We start from the raw sequence: 23,161 nt of genomic DNA on the forward strand, positions 1-23,161 counted from the left end.
GAGTGTCTGTTATGTTAGATTTAAACTAATAATGACAAAAATTGATGGTATGTAACATTGTGAACCATAACTTCCTAACAGAAATCCTGTAGGTTTTGGACCCTGTATATGCTTCCTTGGTAATCTCAGTTATACGTTGTTTGCTTTTCATTTAATCCTGTCTTCATTTTATCTCTTTGTAGGCTGTAAATGATTCCTGCTACCAAAATGATGACTCTGTTCTCAAGTCCCTTGTAGAAATTGCAGATTCTGTTCCCAAGTATTTACGACCACATTTAGAACCTACGTTGCAACTAAGTCTGAGGGTAAAGCCAAGAATTCTTAAGTCACTTTTCTTTTTCTCCCCTTGAAACCTGCGTTCTAACCATTTGCTCTAATCTTCTGGATTGTAGTTGTGTGCAGATGCCAGTCTCAGTAACATGCAGCGTCAATTGGCACTTGAAGTAATTGTGACCTTGTCAGAAACTGCTGCTGCTATGCTGAGGAGGCATACAAACATTGTTGCACAAGCCAGTAAGTATTTTACTCATTTTCTTTGGTGAAATAATTTGTCTTCCTTTATGGCATTAAACTGACTTTGCAGGTGTTCAGGTGGCGAAACCATATGGTTTTTTTGCTGATGATAACTTTAAGTGACACCGAGTTGGGTTTTATTAAGGAGGAAACACTTCTTTTTTTTCCTGTTACGACTCTTCATGAATTAATCTGTGCTTATGCAGTCACCAGCAATTTGTATAAAATTACAGTGGACTCTTCATAAGGTGTTTCCAAAGAAAATACTACTCTCATGCTGCTGGCTTTGGAAATTTGTACTGTGTTTAAAAAAAAAAAAAAAAAAAAAAAATGGTTGATGCATGTAGTTCTGAAGTCCTACGTTTGAAGTTTGGTATGTAGGCCAGATATTCTGTGGTGCTGGCAACTGAAGACAGAAGGAATTCAGCACGCATGTTAAGCTTCAGTGTTGAGTTAAAGCTGTGAGTTTGAAAATCAAACGCTTGTATAAATACTTGGACTAATTAGTCCATTAAATATACAGGTTGTAAATTCTTTGTGCTTTTTTAATCATGGCTTATTATTTGAGATACTAAAAATAACTATTCTGGACAGGCCCAGCAGCAATGCTTTTAAATGGATGTGCATGCTGGTATTTCTCTGCCTTTTAAACCCTTCTTGTGAGCAGAACGGGGCAGTGACACACCAGTGTGGCCTGATGTTCAGGAAGAAGTTTCTCACCTGCACTGCCACACTTGTATGTGCCTAGATTCTTGCTTGTTTTCTGAAACTTCTGCCAAAAGACAACTGTTTTTTTCCTCCACTCATATGCTTGGGCTGGGGAAAGTTGTAGATGTCCAGATCTCTGAATCAATCATAAAACTTCTGTAGAAAAGTAAACTGGATGTGCTATGTGTATAGTTATAGAATTTCTTTTTAAAGAACAGATTTTTTTAGGATATATTCTAAATTTGGTAATGTTTAGAATGCTGTATGTTCACTCCATTCTGTAGCTTGTTGAGAATATAAACTATTAAGAAATTAATATTAATATTGATGCTTGCTGAATGTCCCCCAAATCACTGCAAGTTTCTTATCTGGTCAGGCAGCATAGCTAAGTTTCATCCCGTTAGAACGTATTACTTTTATATTGGGGAGGTAATTGGTGCTTAGGAATGAAACATTTGCATTAAGATACATTATTAGGATAAGGCACCATGTGGGAATGAAGTACTTTTGGTTTGCAACCCGCTGTAAAATCACTGTAGTATTAAATGAATCACTAAGATAAGAAAAAAATTTGGCAGAGCTCATAAAGCAGTTATGTGCAGAGAATGATAAAGAGGTAGCCAAAAATGATAGCTTTTTGTCATGGTTTTGTGCTTTAGTTTAAAAGGCTTTGTTTTCATTCTATAGAAAGTTGATAAATTGGTTTTTCACAACTAGAATCAGGTAGGTCTTAGGCAAAACCATTGCCTTCTGTTGTTTTTGCTGGTTTAGGAGAAGTCATGTTCTGTTCACCAGTTCTCTGCTCAGAAATTCAACTTGGGTTCAGATTTCCCTCTTTGAGCTCAGTATTTAAGATAACAGCTTTTTATTGCTGCAGCTTTAATTTCTAGAGAAAGTGCCTAGCTTTGGCCCTAGTTTTTCCTCAGTCTCCAGGAAATGGCAAGTCATGGCATGCTCTGGCAGTAAACCAGGCTCAGTTGTTTCATCCTTAACTGCATTATAAACAAATAATCTATATACTGGCAATAGTTACATTTTGAGGGCCTGCTGGGTCAAGGTTGAAACTTCAATGCACAACCCTACATTAAAAAAAATAAAGTGTGTGTAAAGCTATACATACCAGCAACCATATTCATATTAAACATCGAGACTAAACAACTAGCAAGCTTTTGCAGTGTCTAGATATGATAGCTAATCAACTTTGGGTGACAGTGTGTTCTTAGCCTGACTTGCAAGCAGTAATTAACACTGATGCAAGTTTTTAGAACTTTGTAGCAATGGTGGCAGATTGTGGTTGATTTCCATCCTTCAGATATGTGTCAATACATCGTTTTCATGTGCACTTAATGAGCATCTGTGTCTGAAACTTCTGGGCTATAATACATTTTTCTTGAGGATATTATATTCAGTGACTAGTATCTATATATAATTCTGACACATGGGCATCATACTAGAGCCTTGATAGAGTTCATTAAAGACTTTTTAAAAAGATTAAAAACTTTTCATTGTCCTGGATTTGAGCATTCTGAAAACTTCTTACGAACTTTTTGCTGATGCAATTTGATGTGTAGACTTGTCTATCTGCTACAAGAAGAAGAGGTCTTTTTCTGTAATGATTTCTGAAGGGAGAGGACTTAGAATTTAGGGTTTTTTGAGAATATATTTTAAGAAAACAACCTGACTTTAAACTTATTTTTTCAGTTCCTCAAATGCTAGCAATGATGGTTGACTTAGAAGAAGATGAAGACTGGGCAAATGCAGATGAGCTTGAAGATGATGATTTTGACAGGTAATTGTGAAACTAGTTGTTTCAATATGCCTTCAAAGTTGCATAGCTTTTACGTACAGGATGCAAATGACTGCAGTGCATTGCTTTTCTTTAATCAACTCTTCTAATTGTGTTCCCTCAGTCATGAGCAGAATATAAGACTGTTCAGACACTGGGGAGTAAAAATTTAGAAAGTAATAAGAATTGATAATTTGAACAGAAAATTGATGTAGCAGATTTGGAATAACTGCACCTGGTTTCAAGAACAGTTTATGTGTACATTATTTAGGTACTGCTTAGCAAGTAAACTATTTCAGTATTTTCTTATTGCCATAATTTACATCTAGAAGTTGCATGTTGTCTTGCTTCCTGTTTTGCACTGTTGCATGTTTTCTTGCCCGCTGTTTTGCACTGTTCTAACTTTTCAGATTTCTGTTGTTTCTGTCACTGATGTCAGTTACTCACTTCAGAATTCACTGCTCTGAACCCTTTAAATTGAGGCTTATCCTGAAATGTGCTGGAACCAAAGCTGAAGGATACCAACCTTTTTAGTCACATGCAACCAATCTGTACATCATTTTCTAGCTCTTGAAACAGTAGTGATAAAAAGGTGTCTTAGTTTGGAAGGACACTAGATTGCATAGTGGAATTTCATGCTGGATTCTATCTAGCTCAAAAAAAATGTTTTTGCTGTTTTAGATCTTGTCATAGCTAGCAGTAGCTTATCTCTTGTCTTAGGTAAGAAAGATTTGCTAAAAATGTCCACTATTTCTAACTTGTTCATTCCTGCGTGCTTTGTAGTTTGCTCCAACTTCTCCCTAGAATGACAGTGGTATGTCTACAGCATCCTCTTGTGTCTGCCCTTGTCCAAATACAGGAAGAATGAAGGAGAAAGCAGAAATATGTACAGTGAGATAATCATCTCCATGCCTTTGTAATGACACTGATGTTCCTTTACCAGGCTAGATGCTTTTTGCATCTAGCTAGATGCTTTTTACATCTGACATTTCCTTCAAAGCTCAAATGTAATTAGTGTTTCCAAACAGTTTGTGACAGAACACTAAAACTTCATCTGCACAAATGAGGAGAAAATCCTAAAGGAGGAGTAGTGAGGGGAAAATAACTTATATTGACATGTTTTTACTAGAGCCTCAATTGTAGCAATTATACAACTTGTCCTTCTCTGAAACAGCTTTCCGAACTTGCACAGTTTATGTATAGTAGTTTTATATCTGATTCTGGAAATACCTACTGCCGTCATCCAGATCTTTACCCCCCCCCTCATAAATTAACAATCTAGTGGGAAATCTTCATAGGAAGATGAGCACTAGAAAAGATGTTGATTTACTACTGAAGTGAGTAGCAACTTCTACTAGATACCAGGCATGCCAAGATGCTTGCAAAACCGATCCAAAGGAATTTATGGAAAAGATTGTTTAATCCTATACTTGAAATATTTTTTCTTTCCTCTGGACTATGGAATTGAAAGTGAACTGCCCTCCCCCACCTCCTCCCCTCTGACCCTTTTAGTTTGTTTCATTTCTTCAGCTTTTCAAGTTTTGCCATACAGTTAGAACTGTCAGACCACTGCATTCAGGTTTGTCAAGTATTTGTATCTTTATTCCCTTAAATTATAAGGGGAAATAGAATACTAGAAAATAAAGCTCAAAACCTTGTCAAATCTCTCAGGGTGTGGAAGTTTATTCAGATGGTCTGCTTTAGGCAGTTTAAGTGCTCTGAATCATCCCCTTGAGGCATGCCAATTTCTCTTTATTGTCAGCGGAGTAACTTCATTCTTCCCAGCCCAAGCTATGGATTCTAGTGTGAAATTCCTTCTCTTAACAAGTAGTGAGCAAAGATCTGGAAAAAAGTCAGGCTTAACAAATTTAGCCTAAAGGAGAAACTTAGCTCCTCTAGCCCTCAAAGTAATAGGAGAATTCAAGGCTTTGATGCAAAACACTGGAAATCAGCTCTGTGGTGATTGTGTACTTAGTTTATTCTTTCAGCACATTCACTCATGTTATTATGCATTTCCCACCACTCAAGTTCATCTTTGTGGAGAGCTGTCAATGAGCATGGTGTGCACGCAAACCTCTTTTCCTGCTGAGTCTTTTTAGCTATGTAAGACAGCTGGAATTTCTGTGCCGTCCAAGAAACTGGCTGATGATCATCAGGCCTTAGCCTACTTAGGGCGTGTTCAGATCTGACTAAGGGGGATGTGAGTCAGCCAACACCAAAGCATCAGGGAATATTTTAGCATTTCCAGGTTTTTTTGTAGCTCTGACTTCATGGAGCAGTGAAATTCTAAAGAAGGAAGATGCAAATCCAGCTTCCTCGTTCCCTGGCAAAAGTTTTGCAAATTCTGCAGGGAAGTGTGTGGTCATTTTTATAAGATAACACTATTTCCTCATATTGAATATTACGAATTAGTGGTTAAAGGAAAGAACTCGACGTCATTTCAGATGAATGTAGCCAATAATTTCAGTGAGTTCCTTCCGATCTAAACCTGTATGCCCATGCTCAGTTGACTGGCTAGTGACGCTTCTGTTTGAACATGACTAATCTGAAGAAAAACATGCAATTTCGTCAGTATCTTTGTGCAAACAGCTTTGTTCACAGCATGTGAATTTCTAGACTGCTTATGGTTTGAAATGAGACTTGGGGATTTAAGCATGACAGTTTAAAGACCTCTATTTCTGACCCAGATGGATGATACTTGAAAGAAGAGGGAGATTCATCCTTTTCTGAACCATTGTTCATTTTTTCCATCAGCATGGGTGTCCAGAAGGTACTGTAATAACCTGGAGTTATTACAGTGCTAGTCATACCCAGACTGTAACAGTAGTTAGCTGTGTCCTGGAAACTCTATTCACTTTTCCGTAGGGATTAATTCAACTGGGTGGAACAAGTCACTTTACATGGGTAATGTTTGGCTCTTCTCAGTTCTGGAACTTGCTGCAAGTCAGAAATTCCTCACCTGAACTGGATGTTTTCTGCCTGAGTCATTGGCCAGGGGCTGTGGTACTGTAGTATTGATACTGCAGCCTTGCTGGGAAGTTCTTTTGCATGCTAAAGCTTGAATTCTGCTCATTCACTTGATTTATAGCAAGTCTGAACTGGTTTGTATGTGTTCTGATGATTTACACAAAAAGATACTGGCCAGTATTTATTAATTCACTGTAAATATAATGTATAGATTTTTAGGTATTTGCAATATTGCAAAATTCAACGCTAGGAAGGTCCAGATTTCTCTGCTAATAGACTTGTTCAGTGGGCTAAAAATAGTAAATGTTAAGTGGAGGATAAATACTTTGTGGCTGAAGCATCCATTATGTATGTGCTTTTAGATTTGGGTATGCTTTATTTACTTACGGAGGCTCATGGATATCCACATGGCAAAAGTTTGAGACTAGAACTGCCAGAAAATACACTTTCCTGCGCTGTTGTACTGTTTGTTTTACTGCAGATGTCAAACCTTTTGATATTTTTGTAACTTATTTAGCAATGCAGTTGCTGGTGAGAGTGCACTGGACAGGATGGCGTGTGGCCTTGGAGGAAAGCTCGTTTTACCTATGATTAAAGAACATATTATGCAGATGCTTCAGAATCGTAAGTAACTGCAAGTTTTTACAATCCTAGCCTTTTTGGGAACTTTAATAACACTCAAATATTCCTGTTTATCTAAGCAATGCATTTTATACACTTCTAATTTCAGCAGCAGAAGCTATAAATGCTATGAACTTGGAAATCTATTACTTTTCCTTAGATTGGGATTTGTTAAACTTATGTTCAGTGCATTAAATCTTCTTTTTCTGGATCCTGAACAGATGTCAAAACCAAAACATTACAGATTTTTAACCTCAGTCTATAAATCCTTTTCTTATTTTAGGGTGTTCTCCCTCAATCAGTGTACAGTGGCCCACAATATCTTAAGTGTGCCTAAACTGCCACCTGTTGTTCTGTAGCTAGAAGTTTTTGTTTCTTTGGAAGTGTTGCATTTTAGTGAACTTCTAATACATTGCAGTCCGTAGATAAGAATGTGTTTCTGCGCCCTACCCCTTGGAATTTCATGCATCAAAATACACAAGTCTGCAATAGACAGGTTCTGCTTGCTTATGCCAATTTTCATAGTTGTTTCACGAGGTGGTTACATAATGTTCTTATCAATTCCTTCGCATGCTTCTTTTCCTCTTACAAAGACCTGTAATGCTTGCTGAGGCAGTCGTTCAAAATAAATGTGTGTTTATTGCATACGCTTTCAATTGACCTGTGATTTGAGCCTTCAAAATAGAAGCTGATGTGAAGATGATACTTCTGGGTGCTTCTTCTGTAATTTAATGTAAAACCCTGCCTGAAAAGGAAATATCCTGTAGGATACAGACTGTATGACTATTCAAAGTATCACCAGCAGAGTGTAGAAATTAATCAAATCTGTTCAGAATGGTTTTCCAGTAAGGGAAGTTTTATGTTGTGAACAGAGTAGCGTGACTCTTCTAATGTTATTAGGCTGTTCTGACACGGGGGAAAAAAAGCTTCCCTGGTTAGCTCATTTAAGAAAAACGCAATCCCCAGATGTTAGTACTATTTACATGCTTGTATCTCCAGTTTAAAAATCATTTTTTGGGGTATAGATTTGGCCTGGATTAGATACTCCGATTTTTGTGCATCACTGAAAGCATTGATAAGGAAAATCAAAAAGTATTTAACAAAAATTTGATGCATTAGTTTCCCTTCTTACCTATTCTTCCCCCATCACTTTTTTTAATTAGTCTTTGGGGTGCTCTGTGGTTTCCAAAATGAATAATAATTATTTTTTCAATCTTCTGTAGCTGACTGGAAATATAGGCACGCTGGCTTGATGGCGCTCTCAGCCATTGGAGAAGGTTGCCACCAACAGATGGAGGGAATTTTAAATGAGATAGTAAATTTCGTTTTGCTGTTCCTTCAGGATCCTGTGAGTCTAATACTTAATTATTTCCAAACATTTTCATTTCTGCTCTTATGACTACTACTTAACCATTTGAGGGTAATGTTTTTTCAGCATCCAAGAGTGAGATATGCTGCTTGCAATGCTATTGGACAAATGGCAACTGACTTTGCACCTGGCTTTCAAAAGAAATTTCACGAGAAGGCAAGTAGTAGAACAGTACCAAAAAAAAGGTAAAATCTTGTCCCATCCAGAAACATGTTTTTCTAAAACTAAACATTTTCTTTTTCAGGTGATAGCAGCTCTTCTGCAAACCATGGAGGATCAAGGCAACCAGCGTGTTCAAGCCCATGCAGCTGCAGCACTCATAAACTTCACTGAAGACTGTCCCAAGTCACTGCTTATTCCGTATTTGGATAATCTAGTGAAACATCTTCATTCCACTATGGTGATAAAATTGCAAGAGGTATAATACACTGAACAAAAGTAATCGCTCACATATGTAGAATAGCTGAACTATGACATCTGATGTAAACCAGTAGGTAGATCTGCTGGTATTATAAGCTGACAAGAATGGGATACATACAAGAGCACATTTTTAAGATTTTGCATGCTTTTTAAAGCACCTATTTTAATGAAATATAACACCTTATTCTTCCTCTCTTCAAGTTGATACAGAAAGGCACTAAGCTAGTTTTGGAGCAAGTTGTGACTTCAATCGCATCGGTTGCAGATACAGCAGAGGAGAAGTTTGTTCCCTACTATGACTTATTTATGACTTCTTTAAAGCACATTGTTGAGAATGCTGTTCAGAAGGAGCTAAGACTTTTACGAGGAAAAACTATTGAATGCATCAGCCTAATTGGTCTTGCTGTTGGGAAAGAAAAGGTAAGATCTTATCTATTGTATTAATGTATTTTAAAACAGCTGTGTTTTTTTGTGATGTTCGCTTTGAATTGACATGATTACTTGTTAAACATACAGTTATGTTGTTGCTGCTTTCCATGTTTGCATTCCTGTTTTATTCTGTGGTAATGGTCTTTCTGTTCAGATTCACAAATTCAGAAGTGAATCTTACAGAAATATATCAACTTAAGTTATTCTTGTTTTATTGGACAATGTTGAAAATGTGTTTTCTTTTTGTTTTAAGAGTCATACTGGAGCAACTCGTTTAAGTAGGCTCATAATAGTGGCGAAAATCTATATAGTTAAAAGGAAGCTCAGCATAAGAATTTATTTGTTTTTACAGGCAGATTCCTTGAAAAGTTTGGATGTGCTTGTAATAGAACTGTAGAACTGGTAGTAGTAATTTGTCATGATGCTTGATGTATTTGGCGGGGTTTTTTTTGGTGTTGATACACTGGTTAAAATGCATATCTGTAAAAGTGCCAATACAGTGAAGCTTAAGACTAGAATCACTTGGTGATGCTTCCAGGAAAAATGGTTTTTACTTGTATCTTCATTTCAGTCTATTTCAAGGTTTAGCTTGTCTTGATAGTGTGTTGGACATAAACACTCCCTTAAATTGTTTGGTGTTAAGATTCAGGCAAGTACCTTTTTAATTTGCCTTCAACACCACTTTTTCCCACATCTAGTTTATGCAAGATGCATCGGATGTAATGCAGCTGTTGCTGAAGACACAGACAGACTTCAGTGATCTAGAAGATGATGATCCACAGGTATGTTAAAATTCTCTTCTATAGTGCATATTTTGTGGTTTATATTTAGTGTTCTTTGCAATATGATATTCCTTAAAGGGGGAAAAAAAGTAGTTACAGCTTCAGGCTAACTGTTCATCACATCTTAGAAAACTTAATATTCACTGCCCTGAGAGGTCCTTAGAATCTTTCACAGAATTGTGTATAGGATGTCAGACTTCCAGGGATTATATTTCGTGAGGAGACTTCAGCATGTGAGCAATCATTCCCTGTCTATTAGCTACTACTTTATTTGGCATTGTATGACTTATTCACTTCCTGCCACCTTCTTATGAATAGTTCCACAAGTTTCATTAGGCAGCTGTCCAAAAGAGCAAAGAACTATTTTGATTTGTGCAACTGCTAAAAAGAAATCCACTTAAACCACAGTATTACAGTCTTGTGCTCTGTTTGCTATCTTCAGGGATGAGGTTCAGCAGCATCATTTAAATTCAGGAAATTATTCGTTTCAGAGAGAAATTCTTTTGATGACAGTCATGATTGCCTTACCAGTACATCTTATACTGCCATATTTTAACATGTATAGCATCTATGATAAGAGATACTGTCAATGCGTTGTTATGAATATAGTCTTGGGGGAGAGTTCTTTTGAAGTTTAATTTTTACATGGCTTGCATATTGAATTTGTTTTTCTTAGTCTTCTCTTTGAAATACATTTTATGCACTGCCAACATTCTCAAAAAAGAAGTCCTGTTGTATAATGTTCTTCTTTTATGATATCCTTTTAAATATGCATTAAAATAAAAAGTAGGACGTGAAAATTCTGACTGTATTCTTTCTTACAGATCTCTTACATGATCTCAGCATGGGCCAGGATGTGTAAAATTCTTGGAAAGGAATTTCAGCAGTACCTTCCTGTTGTAATGGGACCTTTAATGAAGACTGCATCCATTAAACCTGAAGTAGCTCTCTTAGACAGTAAGTTTTAAGCTAATGCTTGACTTGAAAAACACTGAAAGAAATGTCATATAATTTTAAGATTTTTTAATTCCTTTTTTTTTTTTTTTTTAATAACAGCACAAGATATGGAGAATATGAGTGATGATGATGGTTGGGAATTTGTAAACCTAGGAGATCAACAGAGTTTTGGAATTAAAACTGCAGGCCTTGAAGAAAAAGCAACCGCTTGCCAGATGCTGGTGAGTAATAGGGTGGTCTTGGTGACCTGTGTATTCCTGGACAATCAAGTCTTGAAACCAAAATCTGTAACAAATATTCTCAATGGTATTGAATTAAAGAGTTTTTTCTTTTTGGTGACAGTGAGTTTGGATTTCAGGCATTAATTATTCTGTTTACTTGGTTAAAGATATTGTTAGAGTTTCTGGTTGAATAGCAAGTGTTAGCAGAGTTTTTACAGAATTGAAAAAGTTAAAGAATTTTACTTTTTTTTTTTTTTGCAAATACTGATGTTTCTGAATTGTTTTTATTAAAACATGCTTTAAGAGTGAGAAATGATGTTGCTATTAGGGTTTCTTAAACTGCCACAGTTGAGGGGATAAGTAAGTAGATTATTGCACGTTAAATTCCAGTCTTTTAACTATCTTTCTTCCCATTCTGTAATTTAAAAATGTTAGTAAAGGTATTTTCCGTTAAAGGTGACGCCTCAATATTTTATGTTTCAGGTTTGCTATGCAAAAGAGCTAAAGGAAGGGTTTGTGGAGTACACAGAACAAGTTGTGAAGCTGATGGTTCCCTTACTGAAGTTCTATTTCCACGATGATATCCTATTAATGAATTTGACTGTGAAAATGGAAACATAGTTTGGAAGAATCAGTCTTGGTTACTATTGCCTAAATTAATTGAAAGTGTTAGTGTTAGAATATTCTGTTGCTTTATAGCAGATTTGGGAGAGGAAATGTTGGTTTACATATGCCTTTAGGAAACAAATTCTAGCTATCCCCCTAGTTTCTTTCAAGTAAGCTTATCTGTAACTTTGAAAGCAAACAGTACAGAAAGTGTTCTTTGTGTCAACAAACTGAGGCAACTTGAATAGCTTTTCTGTTTGAAATAGGCTTGAAACAACGTCTAAATAGCAAACAGTTTAATTTTTTAATAATCTTAATATGTATGTAATTAAGAAATTAAACGCATTAGAGTGTAATAAAAAATCAATTTCAAGTAGGAAACTAATGTCATTATGGTGAGTAGTGCTTGCATTCTAAGGCTTAATGTTGGCCTTGATCGTTTCATTTCCTTAATAATAAAACGTGTTCGAGTGGCAGCAGCAGAGTCGATGCCCCTCCTTCTTGAATGTGCTAGAGTTCGTGGGCCAGAGTACCTCACACAGATGTGGCACTTCATGTGTGATGCGCTCATCAAGGCGATTGGGACGGAACCAGATTCAGATGTTCTCTCAGAAATAATGCATTCTTTTGCAAAGGTAACTCTTTTCCTTACCAATTATGTGGCAATACTGTTGATAGCTTTTCAAGGTGCATTTTTGCTCTGATTTTTCTAGCTGTACATTGGGATTTCGAATGTTTGGGCAGGGAGGAAAGGGGGGGTGGGATAAATAAGGTATTAACCTAAAATAAATACCAGGGTTGTTTATTTTAATCACAAACCACTTGAACAATGTGGGTGAAATGTGCAGTGATACTGTGCCTTACTTGATTAATTTGAGAATTGATCCCAGCGTGAAAGCTCTACTAATGTTATTTCTGCTAATGATCACTTAGCGTGCATTAATATTCTCTGCATGTTTTAGATTTCATTGAGACTGCTCAGGTACCTTAAATCTGAAAAACTGATCATTTTCTTTCACTAGTGCATTGAGGTAATGGGAGACGGATGCCTTAACAATGAACATTTTGAAGAACTTGGAGGAATATTAAAAGGAAAACTAGAAGAGCACTTTAAAAATCAAGAATTAAGACAGGGTAGGTCCGCATACATTTCTGTTGATGTGGAGTCATAGTAGCTGTTCTTTAAAGCAGAATTTCTAATTTCTGAACACAAAAATGCTTAGTTGGGATTTCTTTAACTTGTGTATTTATACAAGGCAGTTGGACTTTGAAACAACAAAATCCACTGAATTACATGTGTAAGCTCTGGGAGAAAGCAGATAGTGTAATTTGCAGAAATACTGTAGTAGATTAATCAAAACTTGATGGACAGATTACCTGAAGATGGCACTTGTCTGTGGTGTTATCACTTGTGTCTTTTCATCTGAAGACTTTGCAATTTTAAAGCAACAGTGGTGTCTTATTTCTATACGCTTTCTTGTCCTTGTGAACAGGTTTCATGTTCTTTTACATGTTACTGGTCTGGGGCATATCAGTGTATTTGTTTTTCTGTGAAAGCTCTTCAAAGTTTCATAAAGACAGGAAATTCCTGTTGCATCTTCAGATAGTGTTTACTGTTTTCTAAATTTGTTTCCGAATCTATTTTTCCTTTCACAGGCTTCTTAAGCATATGCAGCAATCTAGTTGTTTAACATATCTTTTCTTTTTAATTTAGTGAAAAGACAAGATGAAGACTATGATGAACAAGTTGAAGAGTCATTACAAGATGAAGTAAGTTGGTTTGGGAAGCTTTTCCCCTCATAAAGTACCAGGATGGAAATGCATTACACAGATAAGACATGCAATTCAGTTAAAGTATAATGTCTGCTCTCAGAATTATTTCTTCCTGGGGGAATGCACTGTTGTCATATTCCTTCAAGAAATGGGTCATGCTGTGCGTGTGAGTTAGAAAGCACCAAAGGTTTCCTTGTCCAGTATACTGAAAGAAAAATTTCAGGATCTAGCTTCTCACTTCCTTCATCCTCTCAAGCAATTCTTCTCAGATAACTTTTTCTTAAGTAGTTTGCTCTCAAATGCTGTTGTGAGAATCCAAGGCCCGTGCTTGCCGACTTATTTTCCTTTGTGCCTAATTACCTAGGTGGCTCTTAATCTTTGAGCTAGATCTCTGACACATGAGATCAGGAGCCTGTCTGAAAAAGGGTTAGCCTTAAAATAGTATCACGGGAGGACGACAGAATGAACAGGTGGCATATTGTTTGCTTAGGAGAGAATACCAAAATTATTTATCTGCTAAGATACAGAGTTGACTTTAGTTTGAAGTAGAGGTGACTCTAGAAAAGACACAATAGTTCTGTTAAATCATCATTAGTATGGAGAGATTAATAAAGAGTAAGTCACCACTGTGTATAATGAGACACAGGATACTCAGTAAATTTAAGAAAATTTTTCCACGTGATGCATAATTAGATTATGAGGCTTGACTATCTGAATTTACACTGTTTGCAGACTCTAGAATATACCCTAACAAATTAGGTACCTGTATGCAAATGCATTCTTAAATAATGCATTTCTTGTGCCCTCTTCCTTTGGGAATTTTAGGCTTGCATTTAAAAGGATAGAATTCTGGCAACTGCATACTGCTTGGGATCAAAACCAACAAAAAGCCCCCAGTTCAAGTCTTGAATCAAAAGCCTTTCCTGATTTTTTTCTCCTTTTCTTATTTGTAGTGTTTAGTCTTTTTTTCTTAACTGTCACTCCATAGCGATAAGGAGAGAAAATGCTAGCAAACAGAACCATTTCAGAGAAGCGGTATCCATACTCTGCAGAGTTGCAAGGCATTTTTAAAAATGCTTTAATTCATATTTGATCTTTTTTTAAAGATTGCAAGGAGGACTTGTCTGTGTTGCTTTGTGAAAGTAGGCGTAGGACCAGAATGTCACTTGCCATATGGACAGAATTAACACGTAGTAATGAGCAACATTTGGATATACATCTTTAGTCCCAGAATATGTGTACGTAAGCACTTACCTTAAGGCAGCACAAATATTAAGGGGTACATAAAGACAACGACAGAAGTCAGGAAAGATAGATACTGAAACAGTAATGTCAATCAAATATCCAGATACAGCTCTGGCTTAGGCAATAACTATTTTTTTGATCTGATGTGGAGTAGGAGGAGGCATAATACATCACGCAAACATACATGTATCTGTATCCCTATGCATCTGTTATTGGCTATTAGTAAAATAAATAATTTTTTAATTCCATACCAGGCCAGATGGACCTCGTGATGTGCTGAGCTGCAGCAGTTTTTTCTCTATTTTCATTTGTGCATGTGTTCCAGAGTTACTGCTTAAATTATGCCTTGGCAATGCAGAAGTTGGCTAAACAGTGAGAGTTTAAATATCATGTTGTGGCAGGCTGCCTGTTGCATGAGAAATAGTTAGTAGTTTCTCACTAGGGACCAGAAACTACCTGTGTTCTGTTTTCCCTGCCCGTGAAAGGATAAACTGATTAAGGGAACCATGCGGAGTACAACAGAACAAAGTCAAATGGTTTTCCCAGCACAAGCATGTCTAGGGTTGCAGTCCTCACTTGCAAATATGATGTGAGTTGATAGCTGAATCTGTGCAATGAATGTTTACTTCACCGCTTTGATTCATTAATTAGGCAAGGTGAAAAATGAAGTTAAAGGATAAGAGGAGAAGATAAATACTCTTCATATTTTTGCCACGTTCTAGCACAAAGGCAATAATCTGTTTACTTTTCAATAAAAGCTTTTCCAATATATGTAAGCTCCAGAAGAGGAAAAGGGCCTTCCCTTTTCTGTAAAGAGAATCCACTGAAGCATTTGTCTTAAAACTTTTCTATCCCTGAGAGAAACCTACGAGTCTTAGGTGATTGGATGCTCTTAAGTTAAATAGCAGTGCACTTTAACCTTAAAGCACGAGTTCAAAATACTGGATTTAAAAAGACTCCTTACAAAACCACATCATTAAACAGCTTTCTTCTATTAGTTTAGAGACCTTAGGGTTTCATGTGATTTTCTGGTATTTTAAAGATCATTAGTCTCAATGTGAGTTGTATCCTTTTCCTATCAGGATGACAGTGACGTTTATATTTTGACTAAAGTATCCGACATTTTGCACTCAATATTCAGCAGTTATAAAGAGAAGGTGTTACCGTGGTTTGAAAGGCTACTTCCACTAATTGTCAACTTAATTGTAAGTACCTAATTGTCTTTTTTACTGTCTTTTTTGTCACTTGTTTGTTTCTCCTGAATGTGCAGTAGTAGGTATTCCATGCTGGCATCTCAGAACTTGGTAGATAGAATGTAGCAGTTGTTTTACAAAATAGAGGCATTTCAAGGTTTAGTCCGGGTCTAATACGAAGTCACACCATGCTTTTTTTAAAAAAATGCCCTGCTATGATAGTTATAATCTCTGTGTTGCAAGATCTAGGATCTTTGACACAACTAGTTTTAGAAGTTTGATTTTCCTGGGAATGTCTGATACTGTCTAAAAGGGATTTTAGGAAGGGAGACAAAAAAAAACCATGGCAGACTATTGGGAAAAATTGAGAACGGAATAGGTAATGGAGCATGAAATACAGGTAAAGGATTTAGCATAAACTATTATTCTTTTAATTAGCTCAAGTGTTCACCTGGATTTTATTACGTTTACGATACTGTTGCAACTACCACTATAGAAATTGATGTGTTTGTAGAATTAATATTAATCCAGGAAGAATTTAACAAAAATGCTAGACCACTGTTACTATAACACTGATTGTTTTGTTGATAGAATCATTGAATGTACAAAACTACTTATTTTAAGGTGGCTTCAATATTACCTGTTTTTGCTGCAGTGTCCGCAGAGGCCATGGCCGGATAGGCAGTGGGGGCTGTGCATTTTTGACGACATCGTGGAGCACTGCAGCCCCTCTTCCTTCAAGTACGCTGAATACTTCCTGAGGCCAATGCTACAGTCAATATGTGATAACAGCCCGGAGGTTAGGCAAGCAGCTGCCTACGGTGTTGGAGTTATGGCACAATTTGGTGGGGACAGCTATCGGCCTTTTTGCACAGGTACGTGTGTTCACTGAAGTCAGAACTGTTCTCATTTTGGAGTTTTGGTGGTGGTTTTTTTGGTGGTGTATTTTTTCAGCTGTTGAAGTCTCATTTTACTCGTCATTCATTAGACTTTACCTTGGCCAACTTTAAACCTTCTAACAACTTTGGTCCTTTTCTTCGTATTTGGACAAACAAGTCCTGACTAAGCCTAGACACCTGCCTTCGCCTTTAGTTGGATGTTGAGATAAAATAACCTTTTTATTTTACAGCATACAGCTTATTAGCAGGCATCGCAAAAGTATTTTAGATACAATTGTACGTAAAAGAACTTTGTGATTTATTTTAATAGATGATGTGCTGTGATTAGAACAAACTAAATCCATGGCATGAGAAGCTACCTACACCATAGGTTTTACGGTCTTCTCTGAAAACATCATGTTTGTGAGCTCTTATATTAATCAGTAAAGAAATTAGGTTATAATTATGGTGCTAGCATATTGTTTTGTTGCAACTTTGCAGCAGTATGTAAAAACCGAGAGTTCAGAAAAAGCCAATTTCAATTTGGATATTTCTGACACTCAGATGAAAAAAGATAGGAATCTCTGGAACTTGTAAATGCAGGAGCTACTTTATGGTGAAACAAAGGATTAAAAATAGAGTTAGTAAAGAACAAATAAGTAAGGTTAAAGGGCGGAAAACTACAACGAATCAAGTAGCTGAGGGGGAAAAGAAATAAGTTTACGAGGTTACAATTTATGGGACTGTCAACGTTGCTCCTATTTCTTGCTTCTAACCTTGTGAAGTTCAACAAGGGCAAGTGCAGGGTCCTGCCCCTAGGGAGGAATGACCCCAAGCACCAGTACAGGCTGGGGGTGTCCTGCTGGAGTGCAGCTCTGCAGAGAGGGACCTGGGAATCCTGGTGGACAGCAGGCTGGCCATGAGTCAGCAATGTGCCCTTGTGGCCAAGAAGGTAACCTGGGGTGCGTTTGGAAGAGTGGGAGGTGATCCTCCCCCTCTACTCAGCCCTGGTGAGGCCACACCTGGAGTACTGTGTCCAGTTCTGGGCTCCACAGTACAAGAGGGACATGGAGCTACTGGAGTGAGTCCAGAGGAGGTCTATGAAGATGATCAGAGGATTGGAGCACCTGTGGTATGAGAACAGGCTGAGAGAGCTGGGCCTCTTTAGCCTGGAAAAGAGAAGACTGAGGGGAGACCTCATCAGTGTGTATAAATATCTGAGGGGAGGGTGTCAAAAGGATGGAGCTGGTCTCTTTTCAGTTGTGCCCAGTGACAGGATGAGAGGCAATGGCCACAAACTGAAGCACAGGAGGTTCCAGCTGAATAGGAGGGGGCACTTCACTGAGAGGGTGACAGAGCACTGGAACAGGTAGCCCAGAGAGTTTGTGGGGTCTCAATCTCTGATCTTCAGATGTCACTTCCGACCTGAGCCACACTGTGATTCTTATGTTGGTAGAAGGATATAATCAGCTACTTTGTGTGAATACTGCATTAATCAAACACGTGTGTTTCTTCATATTAGTGGCCTCAAGACTTTTGGTGGAGTAAGATGACAGCGTAAACAGTCTTTACAAAAAACGATTATAGAAGATGTTCTTTTATAGTTAAAAGGTGGTGGGGTATTTTGGGGGGTTGTTTGGTTTGACTTTTTTTTTTATTATTATTATGTACTGTAAAGTCTATGTGAGAATAGATCTGTTTTCTAGACAGGAAAAAAGAAAAGTCTCCTAAATTGCAGGGAGAAGATGATGCTGATTTGGGTGCCTTACTAATCTTAGGGCTGCAAAGACACATACCTACACACAGTCATCCATTACTACAGAGCAGCGTGGGGAAATGCAGATGAGTTTTAGCTACAGTAGTCATGATAGCCTGAGGTGTAAAATGCAGATTCAGTTTGTCTGGACATTGCGGACTTCTGTGGAACAAGCTCTGCTTTACAGAGAAGTCCTGTTATCCTGCATTCAGTACACAGGTTCTACTGACCAATGTTGCTGTGGTTCTGTAATAACCAACCCCATAAGAGTATCCCCTTCTAGCTCTAGGATTGATCATATTTCTCCAGAATTTGATTCTTAAATCAAATTCAGTAAGGGCAGTATACCAAAGTGTCACAGTGTATTACTTAGCTGCAAAGCTTACTGATGAAAATCAAGTAGTGTGAGATCTCACTCTTCAGTAATTGGAGTTATTTTGAAGTGTGCCTTCTGCACGATTCCACAACCTGTTTTCTGTGCTGGTTTAGCATTTTACAGGTTTAGGACTGTATTTTTAGCAGAACACAGGGACAGCCCTTCCTGCTTTTAGGGTGCTTCTGAAGGCTGCATGAAGGCTGCGTGAAGCTACAGAAGTAACTAAAAATGTGATGTGAATGCTCATTAGAAGTATGTATGTGGTTACCCACTATTTTAAATAAATTGTTATTAACCTTGTGAGAAAATGGGTATTTTTCTGTGAAGTTTGATTTTTGCGACCTAAACCATGCCAGGTGGATTCACCAGATGAGATTAGTTTTATGAGCTTTTCCTTGTGCACTTCTTTTTGGGAGTGATGGGGGGTGGAATAGGGACATAAAATGTATGTTCATATATTTGTGTGTGTGTATGCACATGCAATAGGTGTACAGCAGGCAGGCGCTGTGTACATGTACTGCAGTCCAAATTAAAGTGAATGTCACTGTTCTAGTGGTTTTCATCATCTATGTTTATAAAAGCTGTTAGATAACAAATGTCTGTTTAATCTGTCTTTTAACCATAAATTACAATGTCCTGTAGGTTGTGCAAGTACAGCTGAGAGACTGAAGGTTTTTTCTTTTGCTTTTGTAAAGCAAAGCAAGGGAAGAACCTAAAAGCAGGGGGTCATTGGCATGACTGGAGTAACAGGGCAGCAGCAGAGCATTGGGACAGCTGGATTTTGGTGCTTGGGTGACAAAAAAAAAAACACTACAACCTAGTTCATACACCTTTTGTAATATATGCAATTATCTTGTGGAATTTGTGATGTTGATGAAATATAACTTGATTGTGCATTTGTGCATTAAATTTTATTCTTTTGTTTGTTTAACAATTAGAAGCGCTTCCTTTGCTGGTGAGAGTCATTCAGTCACCAGATGCCAAAACCAAAGAGAATGTCAACGCAACAGAGAACTGCATTTCAGCTGTAGGAAAGATAATGAAATTCAAGCCAGACTGTGTAAATGTTGAAGAAGTTCTGCCACACTGGTTATCATGGCTTCCGCTTCATGAAGATAAAGAAGAAGCTGTTCATACTTTCAATTATCTGTGTGACTTAATTGAGAGGTAAGGTGAACTCTTGACGTTAAGCAGAAAACAAGCTTGTTTGCAGGTTGTTTGCATTCATTTTCTAAAACTGAGAAGCTGTCAGATTAACCTATGAACACGTTAGAGAAGATAATTTACAAAGTCGTAACCGAGCCTTCCAGTGTGTTATTACTGTTCTATAAACAGTCACTGTTCTCATCCTAACATGTCTTGAAAAAAATCCTGGCAGCTTTATATGTACATGATGGGAGCATATCAGCTGGGAACTTCTGATGAAAGTTTCAGGCAAACTCTTGATACTCTGCTTGTACTCTTGATACTCTTGATACTCTCAGCACTGCCCAGGTGTTTTTACTCAGGAACAGCATGTATGCACTTGCAGTCTTGTTTTCATAACCTTTTAAAAGAGCTTTGCACCTTTTTGATATTGAGTATCAACAAAGTGTGAAGTAGAGAAATAATAGATAATTTCATGATGGAGCGTCTCCCTGAAGTGTGTAGTAATTTCAGTTACTGTTCAAAGCATCTTGTCCCAAAGCTTGTTCTTTAGATTTGTGCTTCCTCCTGCAGGTCAGGGATGGAGGGCAGGGATTTCTGGTGCAGGTGCAAGTTGCACTTGGTAACTGTGTACAGGAATTTCAGCTTCTGAATCATTATATAGTAGTCATGTTCTAGCTATTGGCTGATGCTAATTATTATGTCTTACTGGAAAAGTAGAAAGTAAGTCACTAAATAGGAAAGACTGTAGGAAAGCTGTGTTAATTATTACTGTGTATCTGTTGGTGCTTTATTAAGGTAGTATCTGGAAATGGGTGATGGTAACTGAAGGCTCTATACTGATAATACCTCAGTTGTATTGAGATAGCATAATACTGACGTATGCACACACGTACAGAAATTGAGAGTTCTACTATGAGCACATTGCTCTTGTCCCCAGCTCTGTGCAGATGGCTCTGCCTTGTTACGTACTTCTGCATTCACAGCCCCTGTGTTCTAGCAGTGGTAGGTGGCAGGGCTGGAAGTGGAACATGTTTTCCACCCAGATCTCTGGTTGCCAGCACTCCTCTACTCCAGCACTTGGCTGGGAGAGAGGGTTCAGAACTGTTTACTTGTGCTGTCAGTGAGAGTGCTGGCAGAGCTGAAGTCACTGGTGCTCCCTGACACCAGTAATACAACCTCGTCCCACTTCCAGCACTGAGAGGGAAAGAAAGAGGCCCTTTTAGGCAGGGTATTTCTGTCGCATTACTTACAGTTCCATCTGCGTGGAACTCAACAGCTCCATAAAGTACAGAACTTCTTTCTGATAGTGTAGGCTGGTTAAAGAATCAGCTGGTTAAACATTAACAGGAGAGGGAACATTCTGTCTGCAGGCAACAAAGCTATGCCTACTTACTAAGCTGAATGAAACTGAAATGTAAACAAGCAGCTTAAGAATATGATATTTCAAAATGACTCAACCTACATTTGAAATGTTTACCGAACTTCTTTAGTTAAGCACTGATTTATTTGTAATATCTATTTTGATCATAACAGCAACAACCCGGTTGTCCTCGGTCCCAACAACTCCAACCTTCCCAGAATATTCAGTATAATTGCGGATGGTGAAATTCATGAAGCTATTAAACACGAAGATCCTTGTACCAAGCGATTGGCTAATGTTGTTCGCCAAGTGCAGGTAAACACTTGTTTGTTTCACACCTAAGAAAACATTTAGGATCTGCTTTTGGATCTAAGCAAACCATTAAATCAGTTTTGAGAGCCTTGTCTCCTTAGAGAGAGAATGATGCTTCAAGCAGTGATTGTGGATATCCTTGGACATTCCTAGAACTGTGACTGATAAAACTTGGTAACATTTACACTTGGAAAAGGAATAAAGCTTGTCTTTTTGTCTAAACTTTTCAGGTCCCCGTTAATTGGAAAAAAAATAGGCTTAAGATATATGCAACTAGATGGTTAAGATGCTAGCCAGTATTAGGTTTTTGGCTTTTGGCTTTTTTTTCCTTTTAATTTCCTTCTATGAGTCAGAAATTGAAGTCTGGAGAGGAATCTGCCTATCTGTGTATCAGTGAACTCTACTGCAGAATTTGGTCCGCCACATGGTTCCTGTAAGGGTCCCCAGCATCCTGTGGTGACTTACCAATAGAGCAGAGGCTTAGGAACTTTGCTAGAGAATGAGTGCAAACTACAAGTAATTTTACCACTGCCCTCTAATCCAGCATTACTACAGGCTTCTGTTCCATGCTTCCCTATGTTCAGGGAACCACCTCAAAGCTCACTTCATTTGTACTTAATGTATTTCATGGAGTACTTAAGGTGCTGGGTGATGAGGATGTCATCGTTCTCTGTATTCACACTGCACTTTTCTGCAGTGTTGTAGGTGATAGTGCAAATGGGACAGATATGATCCAGGCCCAGGTGCCACCAGGTGGGCTGGCTTGACAGTTGCAGCACCTAATGATACAAAGTTGTGTGCCTACCAAATGTGTCTGGGATTTGGAGCAAATCATAAAGCTCATGGTATGGGTGGTTTTCTTGGTGGTAATTTTTTGTTTAAGAATTGTAGTTTATTTACTGTTACCTATCTTGTATCTACCCACACAATAATTTGACTTCAGCAGAGCACTGTAAATGTTTATACCATGGTAGGAATTTGGAAGGCTGTATAGTTGCTAACAGTCTCCTAGAATCTGCGAAGCAGCAGCAGGCAGAAAAAAGATTTTCTTCTCCAGTCATCTGAGTAAGCTGTTCCATTGCCAGCACCTGACATGAGTAACATTACAGTCATAGCTGGAATTAGATGCGAACTTTTTTCCTCGTGCTTAGGTGTTCTCATGCCAGAAATACTTCAGTGTAGTATCAATTTAAATTTCAGGAGTGCTGGAAGAGCACACTTAATTCTGCAGTGTTCCACTGTACACTGAGAGTATAAAATGCCTAATCTTATTTAAAACAAGCTAAACCTAAAAATAAAAAAAAAAAAATCATGAGGACTTTGTCTTCACAGAACACAAAAGAATTAGTATCCACTTTTATTTTTCTAAATGTGTGAGAACAGGGCACTTACAATAGCTGAAAATATATCAAACATATTTTTAAAAGCTTGTTTTATTGTATTTTACTGTACTTAAAGATCACTGCTATCACTGCAAAGGACAATCTGCTGACCTAAAGCCAATCACATGCAACATTTTCTTTCCTGTTACTGTTGTTCTAAGCCAAGGTGCAAGTTGTTTCAGGTGCTTTTGATAACCCAAACCTTTTTTTCAAACCTTTTTTAGTTTTCAGGATTTTCTGGTACCATTAGCACCAGCCCCTACTGCTGGTGACTTTAAAAGCTTAGCCTCTCAGCAGAGGACTCTGGTAGCACACGAGGTATTCTGACACAAAGGAGCGTGTGGGTTTACGTTTACCT

At 37.7% G+C, this 23,161-nt stretch overlaps 1 protein-coding gene across 1 annotated transcript in view; it reads left to right on the forward strand.

The window, feature by feature from the left end:
* Positions 1-23,161, forward strand: part of IPO5 (importin 5) — a 39,325-nt gene that overhangs the window by 14,872 nt on the left and 1,292 nt on the right. The window contains exons 7-25 of the mRNA XM_084500436.1: positions 183-305; positions 393-513; positions 2,923-3,010; positions 6,492-6,598; positions 7,819-7,943; positions 8,031-8,120; positions 8,209-8,382; positions 8,586-8,804; positions 9,512-9,595; positions 10,420-10,552; positions 10,652-10,773; positions 11,257-11,353; positions 11,842-12,014; positions 12,402-12,513; positions 13,094-13,149; positions 15,480-15,602; positions 16,246-16,465; positions 19,539-19,767; positions 21,283-21,424. Coding sequence (XP_084356562.1) covers positions 183-305; positions 393-513; positions 2,923-3,010; positions 6,492-6,598; positions 7,819-7,943; positions 8,031-8,120; positions 8,209-8,382; positions 8,586-8,804; positions 9,512-9,595; positions 10,420-10,552; positions 10,652-10,773; positions 11,257-11,353; positions 11,842-12,014; positions 12,402-12,513; positions 13,094-13,149; positions 15,480-15,602; positions 16,246-16,465; positions 19,539-19,767; positions 21,283-21,424 — 2,538 coding nt within the window. The remainder of the gene's footprint in view (positions 1-182; positions 306-392; positions 514-2,922; positions 3,011-6,491; positions 6,599-7,818; positions 7,944-8,030; positions 8,121-8,208; positions 8,383-8,585; positions 8,805-9,511; positions 9,596-10,419; positions 10,553-10,651; positions 10,774-11,256; positions 11,354-11,841; positions 12,015-12,401; positions 12,514-13,093; positions 13,150-15,479; positions 15,603-16,245; positions 16,466-19,538; positions 19,768-21,282; positions 21,425-23,161) is intronic.

This window comes from Aythya ferina, assembly GCF_964211825.1.
Source record: "Aythya ferina genome assembly, chromosome: 1".
Taxonomy (NCBI): domain Eukaryota; kingdom Metazoa; phylum Chordata; class Aves; order Anseriformes; family Anatidae; genus Aythya; species Aythya ferina.